The 24915-nt window shown below is 37.3% G+C and overlaps 1 protein-coding gene across 2 annotated transcripts; it reads right to left on the reverse strand.

Annotated features, from left to right (window-relative positions):
• Nucleotides 1-529: 529 nt before the first annotated feature.
• On the reverse strand, nucleotides 530-14197 carry LOC114633699 (vomeronasal type-2 receptor 116-like). Of its 2 annotated transcripts, none has more exons than XM_028782306.1 (6): nucleotides 13980-14197; nucleotides 12772-13063; nucleotides 11642-12451; nucleotides 9356-9583; nucleotides 3221-3344; nucleotides 530-1449 (listed from the first exon to the last, which is right to left on the reverse strand). In XM_028782306.1, exons 1-6 carry the CDS (start codon nucleotides 14174-14176, stop codon nucleotides 530-532), a joined length of 2571 nt encoding a protein of 856 aa, XP_028638139.1. In that variant the 5' UTR covers nucleotides 14177-14197. The 2 variants fall into 2 exon arrangements, with proteins under 2 accessions (XP_028638139.1, XP_028638138.1); XM_028782305.1 differs by having other exon boundaries at nucleotides 12814-13063; nucleotides 13980-14176.
• Between the last annotated feature and the right edge of the window lie 10718 nt (nucleotides 14198-24915).

Raw genomic sequence — 24915 nt, forward strand, 5'->3', positions numbered from 1 at the left:
AGAGAGAGAGAGAGAGAGAGAGAGAGAGAGAGAGAGAGAGAGAGAGAATGTGGGTTTGTGTGTCTCATTATGTGCATAAACAGCTTAAATTAATATGGAACTCAGAAGAGAGCACCTGGTTCTTTGTAAGCTCTTGTTAAAGGTGTTTGGTAATAACTGATGTTTGTTCTGGGTATGGAATCAGTTCCTCTACAAAAGAAGGGTGTAATTATATCTGCGGAGACATAATTTATCTTCAGAAATACTCTAACAACTTGTTGATAAAAAATAATCCTCCCTCGTCTATGCTCCTATAAGAATTCCTCTAAATCGTAGAGTGCATCAGTATTCTATTATCTCCTTCTTTCCAAGAGGACGATTGTTTAAGAACATTAAGGAGGATTATAGGAGACAATGGGAATGTAAGTAGACATGGAATTGTTAGGCAATGTCATTAGAGGAAATAGTGAGAGTCATTTCAAAACCAGATAGGTATGGCAATATAATCCAATATTTGGTGGTTATGAACCAACTATCTATTTTTCAGAATTTATGAAATCTGAACACGGGAAGATGATTTGACCCTAATCATTTCAAAAGAATTTTGGTCTGGTCTAAACAATATTGTATAGCATTTGGGAATAAAGATGAATCCCAGCATCCCTGCACTGGAGGCCAAAGTGCAGAAGATCTCCACAGCCACCATGATCTTGCCTTTTGTGCTGTGGTAAACAGGGATGAACGTCACCCAGACACTGCAGAACACCAGCATGCTGAATGTTATAGATTTGGCTTCATTAAAGGCACCAGGAAGGTTTCTGGAAAAGAAAGCCAGAGTGAAGCTCCCAAAAGCCAAGGTCGCCAAGTATCCCAGAACATAGTAAAAGGCATTGACTGAACCCTTGTGGCAAACAATGATGATGTGACTATGCTCTGATCTTGCATCAATATCAACAGAAGGAGGAGAAGCTTCCAGCCAGACTGCACATACAATAACTTGAATTAGAGTACAGATGGGAATGATGTAGTTAGATACCCGTGAAACAAGAAAGTACTTCATCATTCTTCGTGAGGCTGTGACTTTGAATGCTAGAATGACAGTAATTGTTTTGGCCAACACAGTGGAAACAGAAACAGTGAATACAACTCCAAATGTGATTTGTTGAAGGATGCAGGTGGCTGAGTTTGGATGGCCAATGAAGAGCAAGGGGCAGAGAAAACAAAAGATGAGTGAGACAAGCAAGATGTAGGTGAGAGTTCGGTTATTGGCCTTAACAATGGGAGTACTGTGGTGCTTTACAATGACCCCAAGAACCACAATGGTGAATGCAGAGAAGCACAAGGAGATTAAGGAAAGTGCCATTCCCAATGGTTCTTCATAGCTCAGAAATACAACAGCTTTAGGAATGCAGTGATTCTGCTCTGTGTTAGCATAGTGGTCCTCTTGACATTGGACACACAGATCCACATCTAATGTACAAATCAAGGTATTGTTAGTGAAGTTTCATCAATTTTACTGAGAGGATATTTAATTTAAGGAAATAGAAGTGCAGCAATATATGAGTCTGTGTGCTGAGAATGCGTTGAAGGTCACTGCTACATGAAATAATTGATAACATTTCAATGCTGATCATTGTTAGGGAAATGAAAACAAAAAATACTTTTGTCTATTTTACTATATTGTTGTGATCATTTATCTTGGGTGTGTAACATTTATGGTTGTGTTTACACATAAAAGTAACAGAAGGTGTCATTAACATGAGAGTGATTGGGTTTGTATAGGGGAAACATGGGGGTGAGATTGAGACCTGAAATTTATACAAATATAATATTGATGTTTGTAACTACAAAATTAATTTGAAAAATCTTTCCAAGTTTTAGCCTCTTGTGACTGTAATAATACCACATTCATAGACCTTTTCACAAAAAGGTGGGAAGCCTATTACTGAAGGTAAAAAGCTCTATAATTCCCACCATAGTATGTGTAGGGAATCTGATTGCCTTTGCACTGAATCATTGAATGATTGAAATAAGGGATAGTGTAGTTCCAAGATTAGAAGTCTTTTACATAGAAAGTGCATTTGTGGATTGCCATTATTATGTTATTTGTTCATGGGCTTAGAAATTTAGATTGGTTGTGAGCAGAATTTATTGCTCTTGGAAAGTACTTAAGCTTGATTCACAATACCAAGGTTATATGTCTTCAAACAGCCTTGTTGAATTATCTATGTGTATGTTTAATGTCGAACTGCATGAATATTACAAAAAAGGTAGGAGTTTGTTAACTCCTACCATTTGATGGGTTCTGAAGATAAATCTACAGCACCATACTTAGTGGGAAAGAATTTAATTGCTAAGCCATCTTACTCACAATGTCCTTTTTGATGTCACTTCAATTATATAGGCTGGCACAAAAAGGACCAGAATAATTATATGCCTGCCATTTGTATTTATTTCATCCTATCTAAATAGTTATTTGACTAACATGGGCTATGCTAGTGCCAATGCCATATGAAATCTGTGGCTAGCTCCTTTCAATACAAGAAAATTTTAACATGTTCTATTGCAGTAAATTTTAAAGAAGAGCTATGTATAATAGTAATGAATAGAAGACCTCTCATATTTTCATATTATGTGTCGAGTGATCCTCAGTTTTCTAAATTTCAAATAACTTTGACTTTTGATGAAAAGAGTGTTACCTAATATGCAGAATATTCTAAAGGAAGGAAATATTCATTTGAATACATAATAATTTTATAAGTTATTATTTGCTGTCTTATTCATCTTACAGAGGACTTGGATTTGTCTACCCATACCCACATGCCTTATTTTATTTTCCATGTGCTTCTGTACATACAACATATGCATAGACTTATGTAACGGCATATATGTCAAGGCAAAATGAATAAAGTATTAAATATTCTTGATCTACATATATTTTTAGAGAGCATTAAATACTAGAAAATATCTTGTCTAGAGTACACTGGCACTAAAGATTTCTTACCAAAACTATTTACTTGAGATTATGCCATCTACTATAAATTTTCAAGGAGTCAAATACATAGGACAATTATTTTTTTCCTTAATAAGGAGATTTTAAATTATTCTATTCCTATAATGACTAACTTTGGATGAAGATGTATTTCATTTTTACATTTCCACTTTATACTACTTCACCACTCCAATATGGGAGCAAGATGAAAATCCATGTAAAGAACTTATTCCCACAGGAAATACTCACTTGTCTCATTAGAAATTTCATTTTCTGGACAGGGTTTGCAATGAAAACAGCATGCTGCCATTCCATCCTTCACAGATTTTCTAAATCCAGGACCACAATCAGCACTGCACACAGAAGTCAGCATCTAATAAAAAGTAGACAAATGCTGCTAACAGGAATTTTACATACCTCTTATATAATTATATATTAGCATGTGATATTAATAAACTAATTTTATCTACACCAAAAAGTTACCAGATTTTATCTACTGCATTATATGATGATAGACATCAGTGCATGGAAAACATTGAAGAAAAGTTTAGTTGTTTCCCAGTTCCTTGAAATTCATGAAGAAAGGCTTCTAGCATCCTGTGTGAAACACTACAGAGGTTTTAAGATTGTTACTCTAGTAACAATAGTTAATTCTTGTCACCTGAACACATAGTAGTGTATAAAGGCACAGAGAATCCTAATTGAGAAATTATCTCTGTCAGACTAGCTTGTTATCATACATGTGAGGCATATTTTAAATTGATAATTGGCATAGGAAAGCCCAGCCCATTGTAAGCAGTGTTGCTTGTAGCCAGTGTTACATTAGAAATCATGGAGAACAAGCCAGTAAGCAGAGTTTTTTGAGTGACTATGTTTCAGTCACATTATCCAGATCCATGCCTTTTCTTCACTTGGGTGTAACCCTTGAGCCAAATCAACCTTTTCATCCTCACTTTGCTTGTAGTTACGGTTTAATAGCAGCAACACAGTAGCAAATTAGGACTAAAAGACATACAAAACAGGGGAAATAAGGACTCAAGTATCAGACAACCAACACAAACTAAAACAACATTAGTACAGCAAATCTTAACAAACTAAGTGGAAGCAGAAGAACAGCAGCAAATGACCAGCCCTATTGCATTTGTTGTTAGCAGGTCCTGAGTTGCTGCATAGTGAGCAGGAAGATGAAGTGTTTCCTGAGGTGAAAAAACTATAGAGCCTGCAAATGATGTGAAAACCTGAGGAAGATTTAAGTTACTTATAGTTAATTTAAGTATTTATTAAATTAAGAAACCTTGGTTTTACAATAAATCTCATGATGGGTATGATATGCTGCTTTGGAATTTTGCTGACAGCTGCAAGCTAATGCTGCATCCTTTACTTGGTTCCTACTGACATCACAGAGTCTATTATCCACAGATTTATCTCATGTTCTTTAGAAATATGGTTAACCACAACTCTTCCTTTTTTGTTTTTGTTGAAAAAAGGTCTCCCTTAGTAGTATTAGTAGATCTAACTTCCTTTATATATATAAAACAGTGCACAACACATTCCTTCATTTACTGTATTTATTTTTATTATTCATTTTCACACTTACTAAGATGTTAAAGACGATATTATGACAAATTCATAACATGCATTTCCTTGTCCATATTCTGCTCATTTAATTTAAGGCAGAGTATCCATTTCAGCCTATGTTTGAGTAGAGTCAATGAAAAAGTCTGACAGGCCACAAATGCAGAGAGATTCTCTTGACTGATAATTCAAAGAACATAGATTAAAGACATGTGCCACTAAAAAACTTGGTCTCATTTTGTTATTTTAATGGAAATTATAGGATTCTCCTGTCCATGTAATGCAATGTCATCCATAATTTTAACATAGACAAGTTAATTATTACATGTGTTCTTCTATATTGTCAGATTTTTGTTTGTTCTTTTTTAAGTTCTGAATTGATGCTAGACTGCATTTAGAGCATTTTCTCTAATGTTTTTGAATAATAATATAGTCCTATCTTTTATTTTATTTGTGTGATGTTTTATACTTAACTGATATGAATATGATGAACCACACTCACATTCATGGAATGAAGTCTTTTGTACACAGGGACTGATATTTTAGTTGTGTCATTGACCTCTGTTGGTAGATGTTTAGTCAAGACTTATTTCAGGCATTATCATAATGATCAATGAGGTGGTAATTTAATTTTGTTTCTTCTTTTCTACTTCATTATATTGCCCCCCCCATTTTTATAGATATGCTGTGACATGTGTATAAGAGAGTTGTTGTTTTTTTATCCCCCAGGGAGGCCACAAAGGGATGTCCATTTTTTGTTGTTAATCATTTTATTTATTTACATTGTATTATGTCCCTCCCCTTTCCCCCCTGTATGAACTCTGCTCCACTTCTGCCTCCCCTTTCCATCTAAGAGAGTACTACATCCTCCCACTCCCTCTTCAGTCCTCTAGTATCTCCCTTCTCTGGGGCATGAAGCCTCCTCAGGACAAGTGATTAAAATGTTAATTTTTAATAAACCAATTGTACCCCCAGTGGTAATATTGATGATGTGAGTGGCTTGTACTTTTATCTTTAGCCATAGTGCTATTTAGGTCATTACTACTACCAAGGTCCATATCCAGGTCTGTAGTCCTATGGCATCCAGAGACTTTGCTGATATCTGAGGTTTGTGTTCTTACTAATGCCTGTGCAAGTATATGTAGTCACTGATGCCACAATATGCATGTCTAGGCTGGAGGTCCTGCAGCTGATTCTATCTGTGTTGAAGTCCATGACCTATGATACCACTGAAGGCCATGTGGATGCCCTAAGGTTGTTACCTTAAATCATGCTGTGGTCAATGGATTCTGCTGTCGCCTGGAGCCATACTGCTCCGAGTGAACTTCACTGCCACAAGAGGCAAGGGGATATCAGGATCCATGCTGCTCCTGATGGTTGTGTCTGGTCCATGGTCCTACTGCATCAATATCTATATTGTTTTCCTGGCAAATGGCATAACTGAAGACTTGGGAATTTTCATGGTTTGGACTGCAGCATGAAACCATGTTGATGTACATTGGCTGTGCTGACTTTGAGGGCCTTGTCTGTGTCTGTGGCCCTGATACATTTAGGACCCAGGTTTTTGTCTCTGCTAACACTATAAACATGTAGAAACCCATTATCTTTGCTCCTGATGCTTTAAAAATGATAGGAAATGACTTTTGCAGTGATTTAAATGCTAGCAAATTCTTAGATGTGAAGAACAGAAAAGGGTTAAGTAACAACTCCTACGGATATCCCCATCCCTACCCTTCTCCCACCATACAAGAAAAAGAACAGCTCAAACAGGAAGGGATAAAAGAACTCTTAAAATGATGCTAGCTATCCACAATTGAGGAATTCTGGAGGGATTTGGGGAGGAAACAACTAAGTTCTATTTATAGGACAGGAACTGAGAGTTTTACCATATTCCAGTGGGTACATAAACAACAGAAAATGAAGTTTTCACTTTAATTTTTTGAAAGGTGCTGTCATGGAGAGGCAGACATGGAAGAACTGAAAACTTGATTTGATCAGGCTGCATTATGTGAAATTATCAAAGAGTCAAAAAATTATGTTAAAAAATAAACCAAACTCATTGTCTGTGATATTTAATTAGAGAAGATGACCACTAACAGTAAATTAATACTAAAATTATTTGGTAATTACTGTTCTGTTGTTATTTTAATACTTGATACATTTTTAGCTGTTGTTCTGTCAGGTATTTGAATGTTGTTTATATGTTATTTTGACCTCCTGTGGTCATATTACTTTTATATGTGATGGAGTTCTTTTAAAGTCCTTCATAGTGCTTATTTATCAGTTATGTGTTATTATAATTGTGTTCATTCTGAAGATTTTTATGTTTTCTTTTATTATAAGAAATAAACTCACTGGATATAGTAACTGGATTGGCAATTATATCTCTTAATTTTTGAAAGACATAAATATTATTCTCCTCATTTAAGAATGCTCATGGTGTGTTAAAATCCCCAAACCTCAAAAAAGTTACGGAAAAATGTTAGCACACGGTGAAACCAATGTAGTTCCCTGAGAATGGGAAATAGAATAGATATCATGGGTGAAAAGAGTGGTGTTGGGATGAGAACAGAAGAGAATGATGTAGAAGAGTAGAGTACAGAACATTTGGAAAGACTATTAGTATGTGGCTGGCATGTCTGAGTCAAATTAGGAAGCTAAGGCAATAGAAAAGCCCAGAAATCTCTGAGGGTGACATTAACTAAGTCTCCTCGCAAAGGAGAATAGAGATCCTGAAATGTCCATCTTCAAAAACCAGGTAAATTTTCAAGGGTATGGATTGAGTCTACATCCCATCTACAAAACCTTTGACTTACACTTTATCCTGCTCAAAGTTGTGTGGGAGTAAAGATAGAGCAGAGGATGATGGAACAGGCAAACAATGACTGGGCTAGCTTGAGAAGCATCCTATACGAGAAACGTTATACTTTCTGACAATAATATTCTGTTATACTTGAAGGCAAGAGTCTAACATATCCAGATGAAAGAGGCATCACTCAGGAACTGAAGGAAGTAGATGTATAGATTGTATAGATCCACACCGATATAATAGATTGAGCTTGGGGAATCCTGAACAAGACAGCAAAGAAGGAATGTAGGAGCAAGAGAGGTCAAGGAAACCACAAGAAACTCTACATAATCAACAAACTTTCAGTGCTAAGTTCTCACAGAGACTGAACCAACTATCACAAATAATGCACGGTACTGACCTAGGCCCTCTAAGCCTTTTTAACCATTGTGCAGCTTGATCTTTATGTGGGACTCCTAAGAGCAATACTGGGTTCTGTGTCTCTTGCTTTTCTTCAGGATAATTTACCCCTACTGGGCTGCGTCTCTTGATCCCAATAAGAGAACATAAATCTGTGCCTTGTGATTGTGCAACATGATATGCCAAAGCATGTTGATATTGGTTGTCAGGGTTTAGAGGGCTCCTCTTTCTGAAGAAGGAAGGAGTAGCGGATGAGAAAGTAGGGAAGGATAGGAAAAGGAATAGGAGCAGAGGAGGGTGTGTAAATGGTTATTGGTATGCAAAGTGAATGGAAGAATTAACTACATTTAAAAATAACTGAAGCTGGTAGAACCTGTTGTTATCTAGAGCAAGACTTTCTACAAATGAGGGCTTTCTCCTGCAGCTTTTATATCTGCTCCTTGTTCCACAATAAATTTTAAGAAAAAAATTTCAAGGACTATTTTATTTCACAAGCTGAGTACTTGCTATTTCAAAGTTGCTGTTTATATACCTCAACTAGACAGATACCTACCCTTCCCACATTATTTTGGATATGTACAGCTGCAATATAATGGGTATACTGTTGATACCTAGAGGGTGCTCTTCTTTGTCCTGTTCCCATCTATTTAAATTTGATTTTTTAATCATACTTCCTTGTTCACCTATGAATTTCACTTTTTCTTGTTTAATTTTTGTCATAGTTTGAATTGTCTACTGTTTATGCCTTTTTCTTCATGTCTTGCCATCCTGTCCTCAACTTAGAGAATGCCCTTTGTGAGACTATTCAATGACATACTTAGTTTATTTTATATATATAAATGGGGCCAGACAAGTTTCCTTTAGTGAACATTATCTTTTAAAAGTTATGATTCAGGCCCGAAAACATACCCAAATTCCCAAAAACAACTGTTACTCATGAAGACCCATGTATGATTTCTACCACCCACTGAATGACATGAAGTTCTTGCAAATGCCCTGAGATTTGAATAACTCTTCAGCTATCCACATATGCTACATATACAGGTGTTGCACAGATACACATGCAGACAAACCACCAATACCAACATAAAAATAGAAGCAGAAAATAAAGAAGGTCTAGTTCATAGAGTATCTAAATTTGTCATAAAATGTTAATGTATGGTTAGCTAGAGGTTTTGGAAATTTAGGACTAATTGTTAAACAGGCTTAAAACTTACATAATAAAAATTGGTGACTTAGTTATGATGAATTTATTCTGTCCTTACAAAGAACCAGAGTCTTTGAACATTCTTTAAAAGGATTTACCGTAAGATGGGACTAATAGAATATTCCTCATACTAGAAATAATATCAAACTGTTTTTCTAAAATAGTTAATATTAAAGGTATGAAACAGGTTGTAATATGATACAAATACACTGTGGCATGTTTGAATTCCTCAATGAATTACTAAAACGTCACCTATCCCATGAAAAAAAGAAACACAGGATGCTAAAAATTAACCTCTCACATGACAATCAATTCTATTTCACCAGTTGTAAGGAAGGTTGGATGCACACACTTGACAGTGTAATTTAAATTTGTACAATTTGGCTGAACTCACCTGTGTACTTCCTGTTACCCATTCTATCTTATCTTCAGATAAATGTAGCTGTTGGCCACTTGGAAAATAGGAACTGAACATTCCTGTTTTAACTTTAAGTCCAAGGCCCTGTGGGAAATTCCAAATGTAGAAAATGTCATATTCTTCTTGTAGTTTGTCTCTTTGGTTCATATTCACTCTGTCTCCAACAGGATTAGTGAAGGACATCTTCTTCAGAAAGGAACACAGCTGAAAGACAGGCAACATACTATAGAGTATACTCTCTTCCTTAAAGTTAGAAAATACATTCTTGTTTCATTTTATCGACAATATACAGGTGAAATTTTTCAGTGAAAGTAAAGGAATATACAAAAGTATAATATTCCTATTACTTTAGTTCTCTAAGAAGAGATTACCAATCAAGTACAAGCATGCATGTATACAGCAAATATATATTTGTAATATGAAACATACAAACACATGAAGCAGAGAGACTTGCTTCCAAATAGAGATACACACATAATAGAACTAAAAGCTTATTTACAAACACATACATATACGTTCACAAACATACACATGAAAATACAGATACACACACAGACAGAATACACATCTAGAATTATTTATTTTATGTATATGAGTACACTGTCGCTGTCTTCAGACTCACCAGAAGAGGAAATCAGATGGCATTACAGATGGTTGTGAGCCACCATGTGGTTGCTGGGATTTGAACTCAGGACCCCTGGAAGAGCAGTCGGTGCTCTTAACCACTCAGGCACATACACACAGAAACACGTGCACAGAGGAATATTCATAGGTAGACAGACATGTACTGATACCCATACAAAGTGACACTGACACACAGAAAAATTTATGATCTCATATGCAGACAAACAGGCAAAAAATGAAGGAATGTGGGGCAGTGGGCTGTGAGAAGCAGTTGGGTACCTGGTTGAGCACAGGCTTTGAACCCTGGAGACCCTCAAGGACAGTAGGAATTTGGCTATCTGTCATGTAGGAAAGGTGCCCAGGCCCGTCCAGATGTAGATAAGCTATCCCCAAGCTCTCACACCAGACCAATCGGAGGTACCTGCTGCCAGATCCTGACCCACTCCAAAACTGTATATAAGAATCCTATCCAGAAGGAATAAATGTGTGCAAGAATTACTCCATCATATGAGATCTGTAATGCTGCCACTTGGGAAGATATCTGATTTCCCAAAATGCCTTCAGGAGCTTCCCCACACTCCTTGATGGCTATTCGGCCTCTCACTGGCTCAGCCTGTCATGACTCAGCGCAGAGCAATGAGTGCAACATCTTGAAGAAACTAAGGCAGTAGTAGAACTGGACACAGGGGTAAAGGCAGCTGCCCCAGTGGAGGCAGCAGAGGCAATTTCCGCTCCCTACTGGAACTCTCTCCCCTTTGCCTGAACCTTTGCACCGGGCCAGGCCAGAGAACTCCCTAGGAAAGCCTCTGCTACACAGGCCCACAAAAGAACATACACAAAAACACACAAACCACACAGGTACATGCAGACATATGCATTGATGATTATACACATGAATACACATATTGACAGAATCCACCATACAGAAATGGAAACAGACAAACTTATATTAACTGCCATAGACAGACAGACAAAAGGGCAAGACTATCTATGAATAACTCATCTCTCTATCTCTGTATATATTTCCCACTATATCTATATCTGTGTGAATAGATAGATAGATAGATAGATATAGATAGATAGATAGATAGATATAGATAGATATAGATATCTACACAGATATACAAAAGCAAAGAAATATACAAATATGCAGTGGTAATTATACATTAACACACATGACCACACATTGAATGTAATGAACTGAATTCTAGCAATACTTTCTGTGTAAGTACTCTCACAGCACCAAGTGATTCCACTAGCCTAGATTATGAATAGCAAGAGAAGGGATCACTAGTAAAAGCTATCCACTTCAGTGAAAAGAATGTATTTGAGAATTAATGAACACGGATTCATCATTGAATGGACTCTTGTGGATAGACTATATGTTTTCAATATTAGAATATGTATGATGATACTCAGGTAATTTGTAACAAAATCACAGGTCTACAGTGAAACATTATGCCTTCAAATCCATTCCATTAAGATTAGATTTTTATACCAATATCTAGATTTACTTGCTCAGTAAAAATTATTTGAATTTTGGAAATATTTTCTAGCACACTTGGTTTGGGCATTTTACAGTCTCTTAAAACTATGGTATTGATAACACTAAACATCATCTAACACAAGAAACACTACCTTTTTGCAGCTGTAATTTTCTTTGACATTGTTTTTGTGCAGAGTGTCAAACTGTTGAAAAATCACCTCATGGAGTGCATGAGCAAAAGCATACACAGCATTGTATATGTCATAACTCCATTCAATAAAGGCCATGTCAAAAGTATGCTTCTTTAGCCATTCCAATGAGTGACTAGATGAGCAGGTTTTCAGTGTCTTACACGTAGAATCTGAGACTTCACAGTTGAAGTGCATCCATTCCAGCGTTACCAGAAATTCATCTGAGTGTTTGAAAGGGTTCAATGTCTGGACAAAATTTTTAAAACCAGAAATCTCACCATGGTGTTGCCCCAAAGCAAAAGTCCCATATACATTATCAAATGTGAAGTCTTTCGTACTAGGAGTGACATCCCACTTTGAGGTGGTGACCCATATTTTCTGTATGCCTCGAGATTCCCACATTGTAAAGCTCACAGCTAAAGTACTGTCTGTGTCACCATAAATGATAACAACATTTGTTGATGATGTCATGATTCGGTTGTAATACATTTCAGCTCTTGACATGTACAAATGCAGGTTGACTGGAATCATGTTGACAAAGGCAAAGCAGACTGTACTTTTTTCCATCTCGCTTTTTAAATAAGAGAGAAATTGGACACCTTGATCATTGTCTGAGATGGCCAACCCTATCCAGTTCCAACTGAAATGAATTATGAAGGAGACCAGAGCAAGGGCTAGAGATCTATCATCAGAGGACATCTGATGAAGACAGGGAAATTTTTCATTATCACTCAAGACAGGATAAAAAGGTCCATAAGTAAGCTGAAGGAACTAGAACAGAGGAAGCAGAATTAAGTACAATAAATTCTTAAAACTTGTAAACACATTTTTCTGCACAGTTCTAGAAAACTCAACTATTATTTCCTCACTCATCTCTATTTCACTTAAGGAAGTGTGGAAGCCCTGTCAAGTCTCAAAATAGTATCCTTGAACTACATAGATTGGCCCAGTCCTAGTAAAGTCATGCTGGCATTAACAGATATTTAATTTCATGATTGAATTCCCGTCCTGCCCCCAATACACATACACACACACACACACACACACACACACACACACACACACACACACATACAAACACAAATACTTACCTGCTGAGATATGAAGTGGTTTACGATTATATGAAGTTTAACAGTTGTTGCCCAATTTAATCCTGTAAGTGCCATTAGACAGTTGGTGAATTCTTCACATATATAATTAGGCAGAATCGTATGACTTTGTAAACTCGAATGAATGACACTGTTTAATTGGGATTCGCAATCACAAGTGTCTGCTAAGAATTTAAATATTAGAGACATATTTGGCAAAAGATCAGGGTTTCTGTTGATTTCATATATGGAAAAAACCAAAGCCAGAGCATACTTGTGTTGTTCAGTATGTATTCTGTAAAAGGTTATAGTGTTTATAATTGACAGATATTTACAGATAACATTTGCAATCAATAAATGGACAATCTGGCACTGGATTGTATTGTCCCCACCCCTTAAAGATTGAAATGATCTATGTAAGGTGGTTGAGATGACAAAATAAGCTGGAAGTTCATAAAACCTTGAAAAGTTCATAAAAGTTCTTCTCTCATAATTGAGTTGTGATCACTATTAGTAATAACATCACTTTTCAACGAAAGCAAACGTATCCCTTAAGGTCCATACATTGCTTCTTTATTTTAAAGAGAGAGTAAAAAAACTGGACTTTGTAAGACCTTAAAGTCAGTGAATTTGTATAGATCAAAATATGAAGTTCACAGTGGACAGATCTATTAGTTAAATTTTTGTTGCAGCCTCAGTACATAAATGGGCACCATGGAGGAACTTTAAGAAAGTAATTGAATATTTATATGAAAGCTCGGAACAGCAAGATGTGTCTCGAAAATTAGTAGCCCCAGCACACCCACTAGAAACTATACTGTGATGGAAGGACCATCAGCAGGCTCTATGGTCATTTGCCTAAACACACTTAGGATAAAATCATACAAAATTTATAGGGAATATTTCCATAAGATACCATTGGCTACTGTGGTATGGAAACTGTCTAAAACAGAGATTTATGTGGAAGATGAAGGTTCATACTTGTTTTATTGCTAGCTTCCATCCCTGTAACTGTGAATTTGATAGAAAAAATATACTCTGCAAATTTTAAAGTGATATCATATTAAGTCTCTGACAGAATTTGGAGCTCTTTCTTTTTTGCAGGTTGAAAACACAGTAGAAAGACACAAAGCTTTGATTTGCTTCTCATTCTCAGTAGTTTACAGAAATATTCATGATGACCTTTACACGGAAAATATAAAAGCACTTACTGTATATTGAAAATATCACTGAAATACTCCTTCTCTACAGGCCACTGTACTGATGTAATAAAGAAGACACAACCTGTTCTCCAGTTTCCATCCTTGTTTCCATTCTGCTTCATTCTCCAAAAACACCTGGGATAAATACAATTAGCCACAAGAAGGGGAATGTTCAGGAGTAAGAAAAGTAAAATCATGGTGAACATATTTTTTTCTGCTCTAAATATGTGCAATGTGGACTGTGAAGTGTCACACAGATCAGCAAATAAAACAGGTACCAATATATCCCCATGTACTCTTATCACTGTTGCCAAGAGAATGCTACATATGTATTCATGTTTCCTTTTTTAGAAGTGTTTCATCACCCCTGGAGAAATCATTGACACTCTCTCCTGAGAAACTTCTTCTGATGTCCACCATGCAGGTGATAAACTTGGTTGATAAATATAGATGAAGACTGTATAGCTAAGTAAATGACATCATATATGGTTTTGGAAATTACAGTCCCTGGGAAGATTACACTTTGTGAAAATTTGGTCCCAAGATTGCCTCAAAATACGTTTATGTAAACACCTTAAATAATGTCAATCTATTTTGTTAGTTGATCTACCATGAGACATGCATTAATGGTTCAGGTAGGACTTACAAGTTCTGAGGTCATGGTTACACACTAGCCATTGTGTCACAAATCTCCAGAGAGGGAAAAGCAGTCTCATGTTTAGAGCATTTGATATCTACTGAGAATACTGTATGGACTATACTACAGCATTGACAGGTACAGAATATCTAAATAAAATCTGTACTTACATTTTCTTGAGATTTTAAATTAATGACAAATCTACAAATGTCCTGAATCCTGCTACATTCAAAACTATCCAAATCATCACAGAATCACAATCTCTCTCTCTCTCTCTCTCTCTCTCTCTCTCTCTCTCTCTCTATCTCTATCTCTATCTCTATCTCTATCTCTATCTCTATCTCTATCTCTCTATTAGCTTTATCAACTACTGATTTTATTGGTGTTATTTACAGGTGACTGAGAGACACAGAAGAGCATACTTTCCTATGAGTACCATGAAAACTGGGTCCCTTAAGCTCACTGCATGACTTGCAGGCAGCTTTGTTGGTGAGAACCTCTTCTGCCTAGCAATTATTTTTGCTTACATATATTTGGGGTAGTAGTTAGCAATCTTGTAAGTTTCACCAACTTGTTGAGCCTTGTGAGTTTCCTTTGGACTGTACTTCTCAAAAACCTTGCTTCTACCCTCTAGGAAGTAATATTAGGATCTAAAAACAATAAACAGCTAAAGGTTACTATCACAGCTTCAGTTTTGTTTAAAGGCCTATTTCTCCACTTACTGGCTTTGGAATAATTTCATTTCCATCTGTATGGTTTTTGTAGGTCTATAAAACAAACTCGTGTAGGTTTCTTGGTACTTTATTTATTTATTTATTTATTTTACTTCACACTTAAAGAAGTGAAATTTATAGTTCACTTACTAGGTTTCTGTCAAATATGTTGATTTAAAAATCACTCCCAGTGTTGAATCCCTAGCTCTCTTGTCTGTAACCTTGTCTAGGCTTGTTAAATTATAGAAATGAAGGACAGTTCTCCAAGTTAGATAGCACTAAAACCTTCCTTTTTAATTCTGAGTTTATGCTGGTTGTTATAGCTTTGATTGTTTTCTTCATTCTGAGGAGATACTTTTCTGTTTGTCAGTAATTATTTACATATTTTTAAATACATTTAGAATATTCTCCTATATGGTTAGGATTTTATTTTCCTCCACTATATAGCATGAAGGTTGATATAATTTTTTTAATTTTAAATACTTTATTTACATTTCAGACATTGAGCTCCTCTGGGTTCTCTTGCATTCTAAATATTCAACAAGATCCAGAAAGAATGCTAAATCTGTGTGCTCATTTCAAATACTACGTAAGACCTAGCACTCATATTCCCGATAAATATCAAGATAAATTAAGCTGAATATTTACTTGAGTTCTAAAATATGATCTTCAAACCTGAACCTTAGTTCTTACTGATCACTACATTGCTTAGACCTGTTTCTTCTAGTTTGTATTTGATTTTCTACATTGATTTTGCTAGTTTTGCATTCCAGTAGTTGCTGTGAGGAATTCTTACAATTAGCATCATAGAAACAAATAGTGTCTTCCATTTGCACCTGTGCCTGGATCACCACCAACCCAGAACACACTCCAGTTGCAGCTCAACTCTCCAGGTGTTCTGACACATCCAGGATTTTAGGTGATAAATCAAACCCTATCCCAATACCTGGTGTAACATGGATCCCCAGGATACCAAGATGAAGACACACCACCCGCCAGAAACCTGTCCATCTCCCCAGATATTTGCTGGCCCCTTGACTTGTGAATCTTCACTCTTTTCTATACCTATTATTCTTATGTTTCATCTTTTCATTGTTTCCTGGTTTTCTAGACAAATACCTGGGACGAAAGTTAAATCAGGGTCAGGTAAACCATTTAAACAGGCCCATAACCCCTAAGAATATAGAAGCAATCTTTAGCAATCTCCCAAACAAACAAACAAACAAACAAAAACCAGAATCTCAGGGTTGGATCCTTGTACTGAGAAATTTATCAGACCTTCGAAAAAAACCTAATACCAAAACTTCTCAAGTTATTCCATAAAATAAAAACAGAAAAAACACTACCCAATTCTTTCTATGACGCCACAGTTACACTGATACTTAAGCCACAGAAAGATCCCCCAAAAAAGAGAACTTCAATTTCTCTTATGAATATTGATGCAAAAATACTCAGTAAGCTTCTCACAAACAGAACGCAAGAACACATGAAAATAATCATTTGCCATGATCAAGTAGGGTTCATCCCAGGAATGAAGGGATGGTTTAACATACTGAAATCCACCAATGTAATCCACTATATAAATAACAGAAAAAAACACATGATCATCTCATTAGATGCTAAAAAAAAGCCTTTGAAAAAATACAACACCCATTCATATTAAACATATTGGAGAAATCATGAATTCAAGGTTCATACACAAGTATAATAAACACAATATACAGCAAACAAATAGCCAACATAAAATTAAATGAAGACAAACTCAAAACAATCCCATTAAAATTTGGGACAAGAGAGGGCTGCCCAATCTCTCCCCACCTATTCAATATGGTACTCTAAGTTCTAGCCAGAGAAATTAGACAACAAAACAAGATCAAAGGGATATAAATTGAGTAGGAGGAGGTCAAGATTTTATTTGTAGATGATATGATAGCATACATAAGCAACCCCAAAAATCGGACCCAAAAGCTCCTAGAACCTCAGCATAGTACCTGGCTGGATATAAAACTAACACTAACAAATCATTAGCCTTCCTGTACTCAAAGAATAAGTGGGGTGAGAAAGAAATTAGGGAAACAACACCCTTCAAAATAGTCACAAATAATATAAAAATATTGTGGTATGACTCTAATCAAGCAAGTGAAAGATCTATATGACAAGAACTTCAAGTCCTGAAGAAAGAAATCAAATAAGACCTCAGAAGAATGAAAGATCTTGTATGCTCATGGATTGGGAAGATTAATAGAGGATAAATGGCATTCTTACCAAAAGCAATCTACAGATTTAATGAAATCCCCATCAAAATTCCAACTCATTTCTTCACAAAGTTAGAATGATCAACTCTCAAATTCATTTAGAATAACAAAAAAAAAGATAGCAAAAACTATTCTCAACAATAAATAACTTCTTAGGGAATCACATCCCTGACTTCAAGCTATAATATAGCAATAGTGATAAAAGCTGCATGTTACTGGCACAGCGACAGGCAGGTAGATCAATAGAATAGAACTTAAGACCCAGAAATCAATCCACACACCTATGGTCACTTGATCTTTGACAAAGAAGTTAAAATCATCCAGTGGAAAAAAAGACAGCATCTTCAACTAATGGTGCTGATTCAACTGGTGGTCAGTATGTAGGAAAATGCAAATTTATTCATTCCTAGCTCCTTGTACAAAGCTCAAGTACAAGAGGATCAATGACCTCCACATAAAGCCAGATATGATGAATCTAATAGAAGAGAGAAAGTGAGGGAAACCTCGAATACACTGGCACAGAGGAAAATTTCCTGAACAGAACACCAATGGTGTATGCTCTAAGATCAGCAATCAACAACTGAGACCTCATAAAGTTGAAAATCTACTGTAAGGCAATGGATACTGTCAATAGAATGAAAGGCCACCCACAGATTGGGAAAAAAAATCTTTAGCAACCCTACATCTTGATAGAGGGCTAATATCTAATATATACAAAACTCATGAAGTTAGACTGAAAATAAAAACCCAAATAACCCAATTAAAAAATGGAGTACAGAGCTAAACAGAGAATTTTCAATTCAGGAATCTCAAATTGGGGGTAGCCACTAGAAAATCCCAGAAGCCATGGACCCAAGAGGTTCCCAGGCCCAACAGGAAAGACTTTAGCCAAAATACCCAACAAAGTGTAGATAGAACCTGTAGAGACCATATCCAGTGGATAGGCAAGGCCCCCGTTTGAGGAATGGGGCCACCCACCCACCTCAAGAATATTAATCCAGAATTCTTCCTGTCAAAATAAATGTAGGAACAAAGAGTAGAGCAGAGACTGAAGGAAAGGCCATCCAGAGACTGCACCAACTAGGGTTCCATCCCATCTGAAGACACCAAACCCAGGCGCTATTGCTGGTGATAGAAGTGCCTGCTGATAGGAGAATGGTATAGCTGTTCCCTGAGAAGCTCTGCCAGAGCCTGACCAATACAGCTGTACATGCAGGCAGCCAAACATTGGCCTGAGTGTAAGGACCTCAATGGAGAAATTGGGTCAAAAACGGAAGGAGCTGAAGGGGTCTGCAACCCCATAGGGGTACCAAAACTATCAACCAACCAGAATCCCCAAGCTACAAGGGACTAAACCACCAATCAAAAAGTACACATAGGGTGGGAGGAGACCCATGGCTCTAGATAGATATGTAGTAGAGGATGCCTTATCTAGCATCACTGGGTGGGGATCCCTTTGTTCCTGTGGAGGCTCATTGACCCAGGGTAGGGGAATGCTAGGGCACTGAGACAGGAGTGGGTGGGCTAGTGGGGAGCACCCTCATATAGGCAGGGGGAGGGGAGGGGATAACGGTTCTGTGGAGGGGAAACTTGGAAGGGGGATAACATTTGAAATGTAAATAAATAAAATAACCAATAAAAAAGGAAATGTTCAACATCCATAATCATCAGGAAAATGCAAATCAAAACGACCTCCTCACACCACCTCACACCAATCAGATTGGCTAACATCAAAAAATGCAGGTGACAGCAGATGTTGGTGAGGATATGGAGAAAGAGGAATACTCCGCCATTGCTGGAGGGACTGCACGTGAATAGATATGAGGTATCCTGTCCCTGTCTCTGCATTAATTCTTAACAGGCACTTCACTTGTCCCTGAGCCAAGCCAAAGCTAACTCCCTTCCCCCTATCCCCCCCTACCCCACCCCACCCCCGCAGATGCTGGCCTTGGAAGCAGACAAAAGGCAGCCTACCCTAGTCTCCAAGTCTTGCCCTCCCCCTTCTGATAAACAACTAGTACTTCTCCAGTGCAGATGGCACCTGCCCTTGAAGGAAGCAGGAGCCAATATCCTTGAAGTGATAAAAGTCCACTTTTAGACTATGGGAAAGAGGCAATTAAATGCTCCCAGACAGCTGTGACCAGTTTGTAAAATACACTAGCTTCTGATAATGGAATAAGTTACTTCTTCCCAGCTCAGGAAGGTCCTTTACCAGCTATGTGGTTCCATCCAGCTGTCTGAACAAACGTTATCAGGTTTGAAGGATGGCACTCCTTTACCTGCTCCCCAATCATGTAACACCAAAGTTCATGCTTCTCTTGTTTGGGATAATATCGGACTAATGATGTTATACCTTTGATAGTCTCAAAGAATTCTGTCCTAAAATTATTTACTTCTCACTTCTGGGGGTGGGAAGAGTTAAGAGAATTTTAGTGAATTCTTTTATTTCACTGTTGGTTAGAGTTCTGTGTAAATTGTTATTATGATTTTCTTTAACTGTAGAAATTGGTATGTATTGTGTAAAATACCCTTATATTTCAGATTTTATATTGGTGGAGAATAAGGTTTTGACATATGTCTTTATGATTATCTAGATTTTTTCTTTTTCTATTATTAAACCCCCCTCTTTATTTTTAATTTTATAAGTTGAATATACTCTTTCCATTTTTCATTGATTTGGAATACTTCTTGATCATGTTGATATTTTTTCTTTAATTGACACTCTTTGTATTAATCTGTTTTTTAATTGATTTAATTCCACAGTTTAACTATGATTTTCTGTCTACACCTACTGGGTGTGATTATTTCTTATTATTCTAGAGGCTTACATTGTAGTGTTGAATAAATACTGTGAAATCACTCAATTTTTTATGTGTGACAGGGCCAGAGTATTGTTTTTGAAGGAGGTGAAGGAGAAATGAACATCTGGAGTGCAGTTTAATGTTTCTTTTGCTGGACTGGTCTGTCTGTTCTCAAAGAATGTCTCCTGGTGTTTGTGGCAATGATAAAGCAATGAGTAAGGAACAAGAAGTTAAGAGGTACAGACTTAATTATTCTACTATCAACAGGACCAGGGGAAGAAAATGAAGGCCACACGTGGTCATATCTTGCTGAGATGGAAAAGAGATTTGGGGATTGGGTCTGATGGAGTGGATAGGAAAGTAAAATCTATAGTTGCCCTACATACTTGCAAGTCATTATGGGACACATTGTGCAAAGTACATTGTTGTATGTTCATAACCAAGGATAAAACACAGCCCCATGTTGGAACTTGGAAACTTTGTCAGAAATATGGCAGAGTTTTCAATCATTAAATTTTCAATTACTTTGTGATAATTACCAGGTCAGAAGTGTTCTTTGTTGCCACATTTGTTTTGATCACTGGGAAAACATTATGGAAGGTGAGGAAATGACTACTTACAACATAGAACAGCAGTGACAAACCAACACAAATCTACATGGTCAAATGAGGGGTCTACCAGAGACCATGCAAGTAACCAGAAGTCCAGATTTGCCACTGCAATCCTAACTCCCATACTCTTTCACTCTGTAGGTGGTCATCCAACTTATCACTACTCATCCACCTTCTCTTCACAGTATCTAAGTCTCCAACTGTGGCATAGACTCCCTAAGCTAACAGAGAGCACACTGGCCTCCAGTATTCTTGACATGAACTTCCCAAACTGTCTGTGTGTCCACCAACAAATATTACCTCCAATCCTCTCCATTTCACATTACAGTGTGCAAGCCCCATGAATCTGTGAGAGATACCATGCTCTACCTGTGGGAGATTCCCTGCTCTACCAGAGAATAAAGAGTGCACTAGAATTCCTGCTAGGGAGCCTGTCCAAGTTTCTACTCCACTGTCTCAGTGCTCCCACCATCACATCTACAACTAAGCACCTCCATCTCTGTATCACCATTTCCCAGTTCTTAGCTTGGGTGAAGACCCCATGCTGTATACGAGACCATGCCAGCCACAAGAAATCCAGCATGGAAGTAGAATGGAGAGCCGCTGAGTAATAAGTCACACCAATCAGAAGACCAAAGAGAAAACAGAAGAATGGAACCAAATGCCTATCAAAAAAGTAGAAAACAAAAATCAAAACTAAAAAATCCTGAGTTTCGAAATTTTCACGGAGACTCATTATAACCACAAACTGAGATGCCTCCACACCAGTATGAAAACACAACCAAAATCAGACAAGTAATATGTCATAGCTTGAGGCCAGCTATCTTTCTTCTACAATCTCTGCATATTGCATGACATTTGGAGCAGAAAAAATCCTTAAAGCCAGTTATATGAAGATAAAAGATGCCCAAAGGGGAAAAATAATAATTTTCACTCTCATAATATACTTTGATTAAGGTTCTGACTCCATCCAATTCATCCAGTCCCTCCCTATATCCCTTTTATCTGGATCCACCAAGTTTTATCTCTCTTTAGAAAACCATCAGAATTCTGGTGGATAATAGTACAGATTAATATAAAATGTACTAAGATAAATAAAAAATAACTCATATGAATTAGACAAAAGAAATAAACATTAGGAACAGACTTCAAGAAAAGGCATGAAAATCAGAGACTCATATGGTCACACTACCAGGAATATCATTAACAACTCTAATTTTGAAGCCAAAATATACATGCAAAGAACCTTTTGGTTTAAATGAGAATAGAACAATGATTTTTACATTTAAAAAAATGAGAGGTGAGGAGAGAGCCCTGAAAAAAAAATTGAGACACAGATCTCCAAAGTAGCAATTGATTTCATTTTCTGTTTTCAGTGTTTTGCTAGGCATGCAGTCTACCCTTAAAATTAGTTTGATTTATTTTAAGGAGTAGCAACTCCTTAAAATAAATGAAATTTTGATTGGCAAGTGGCTATTAGTTAGACATTCCTTGTAGATTATTGATGGGGCATGTTTCTACTTCTAATTTCAGTGCTAGGACCCATGGAGAAGAACAATGTAGGCCCTTTATCAGTTGTTTCTATATATGTGTTTCTATTCTGTGTCATTTCTGTTGATTTAGAAAACCTTGTTTCCTTAGTGACCTAAATCACCTCTGATTTTCTCAATTTCTCTACTTCTTTTTCCATGGTCTTTCCTAAAGCCTGAAGAGAGATATTTTAAGGAGATAGCCCTTTTAGATATAAGATTCTAACTCTGAGCAGTCTGTCTGGGTGTTGATGTAAGTATTTCTTCCCTTCTGCTACAGAAAGAAGATTTTCTGATGATGGCTGAGTAAGGATTTTTTTTTTATGAGTATAAGACAATGCTATTAATAGTCATGTTATTATTATTTTTGTAAAAGTAATAGAATTTGTTTTCAGTGATATTTGGTCTATCTATCCTCTACTCTTGGTCACATAAGCAGTGTTTACTTGAGTTCACTCTCATAGAGTGGGAATTCCGACAAATCGGACATTTATTGGTTGCATACTCCTATAGCTCACTTTGTGCAGGCTGCACCCTAGCTATCTTGTAGACAGGACACCATTGTAGATGAAAGGTTTATATTTTGACATTTCCATTTTTCCTTTTCTAATATGTACTGTACCTTCCTGTACAAAAAGCACTTGAATACTGGGTGAAATCTCTGATAAGGCACCATCTCCCATGCACCATGTTTCCTAAATTCTGTAGATATTGTCTTTCTTTTCAATCTTTTATTTATTCATTTATCTATTTACATTCCACATTCCATTCCTCCCATACACTATCTGACTTTTCCAAATCCCATATCCCCTTCTCACACCTGTCTCCACGAGGATGTCCCCCTCACCCACCAACCACCCAAACAGACCTCTAAACTCCCTGGGGCCTCCAGTCTCCTGAGGGTTAGGTACATCTTCTCTGACTGATCCCAGAGCCAGCTGTTCTCTACTGTATATGTGTTGGGAACCTCATATCAGCTGGTTTATGCTGCCTGGTTGATGGTCCAGTGCCTGAGAGATATGGAGGGTATGGGTTAGTTGAGATTGCTGGTCCTCCTATGGGTCTCCCTCCTCCTCACCTTATTCAACCACAGGGGTCAGCAGCTGCTATTCATTGGTTGGGTGCAAATATCTGCATCTGACTCTTTCAGCTACTTGTTGGTTCTTTTGGAGGACAGTTATTATGGGTCTCTTTTTGTGAGCACTCCATAGCCTCAGATTTAGTGTCAGGCCTTGAGGCTTCCCCTTGAGCTGAATCCCACTTGGAGCCTGTCGCTGGGCCTTCTTTTCCTTACTTTTCTCTCTATTTCCATCCCTGCAGTTCTTTCAGACAAGAACAACCATAGGTCAGAGTTTTGACTATGGGATGGGAACCCCTTCCCTCACTTGATACCCTGTCTTCCTATTAGAGGTGGGCTTCACAAGTTCCCCCTCTCCACTATTGGGTACCTCATGCAAGGTCGTTCCCCTTGAGTCCTGAGAGTCTTCTACCTCCAAGGTCACTGGTGCATTCTGAAGGGTCCCCCAAACCTCCTACCTTCCTAGGCTGCCCATCTCTTCTCCCTCCACTGACCCCAGGGCTTCAGTTCTTCTCCCTCACCCAATACCAGCAGATTCCCCTCTCCTCTGCCCTGTTAACTTTCCCTCTCAGGTCTCTCCCTCCCTCCCCACTTTTGATTGCTTTCTTTGACCTCCCAAGTGGCTGAGCCATCCTCACTTGGGTCTTTCAGCTTGTTGACCTTTATGGAACTCGGTGGACTGTATCTTGGTTATTTTATGGCTAATGTCCACTTATCAATGAGTACATACAATGCATGTCCTTTCGGGTCTGAGTTACCTCACTCAGGGTAATATTTTCTAGTTCCATTGATTTGTTTGAAAAACTCAGGATGTCCTCATTCTTAAAGGCTGAGTAGTATTCCTTTGTGTAAGTGAACCACATTTTCTGTATTCATTCTTCTGTTTTGGTACATCTTGGTTGTTTCCAGTTTTGGGGTATCACAAACAAGGCCACTATAAACATCGTGGACATGTGCACCTGTGGCATGGTGGGGCATCTTTTGGGTATATTCCCAAAAGCTGTGTTGCTATGTCTTCAGGTAGATCTATTTCCAATTTTCTAAGGAATGTCTAGATTGATTTCCAGAGTGGTTGCACCAGTTTGCAATCCCACGAGCAATGGAAGAGTGTTCCTCTTTCACCACATCCTCACCAACATGTCTTGTCACCTGAGGTTTTGATCTTAGCCATTCTGATTGGTGTAAGATAAAATCTCAGGGTTGATATGAGTTGCATTTCTCTGATAACTAAGGACTTAGAACATTTGTTTAGGTGCTTCTCAGCCATTTGAGATTCATCTGTTGTGAATTTTAGGTTTAGTTCCATACCCCATTTTTTTTG

Source organism: Grammomys surdaster, unplaced genomic scaffold (genome assembly GCF_004785775.1).
Source record: "Grammomys surdaster isolate TR1022 unplaced genomic scaffold, NIH_TR_1.0 734, whole genome shotgun sequence".
Classification (NCBI taxonomy): domain Eukaryota; kingdom Metazoa; phylum Chordata; class Mammalia; order Rodentia; family Muridae; genus Grammomys; species Grammomys surdaster.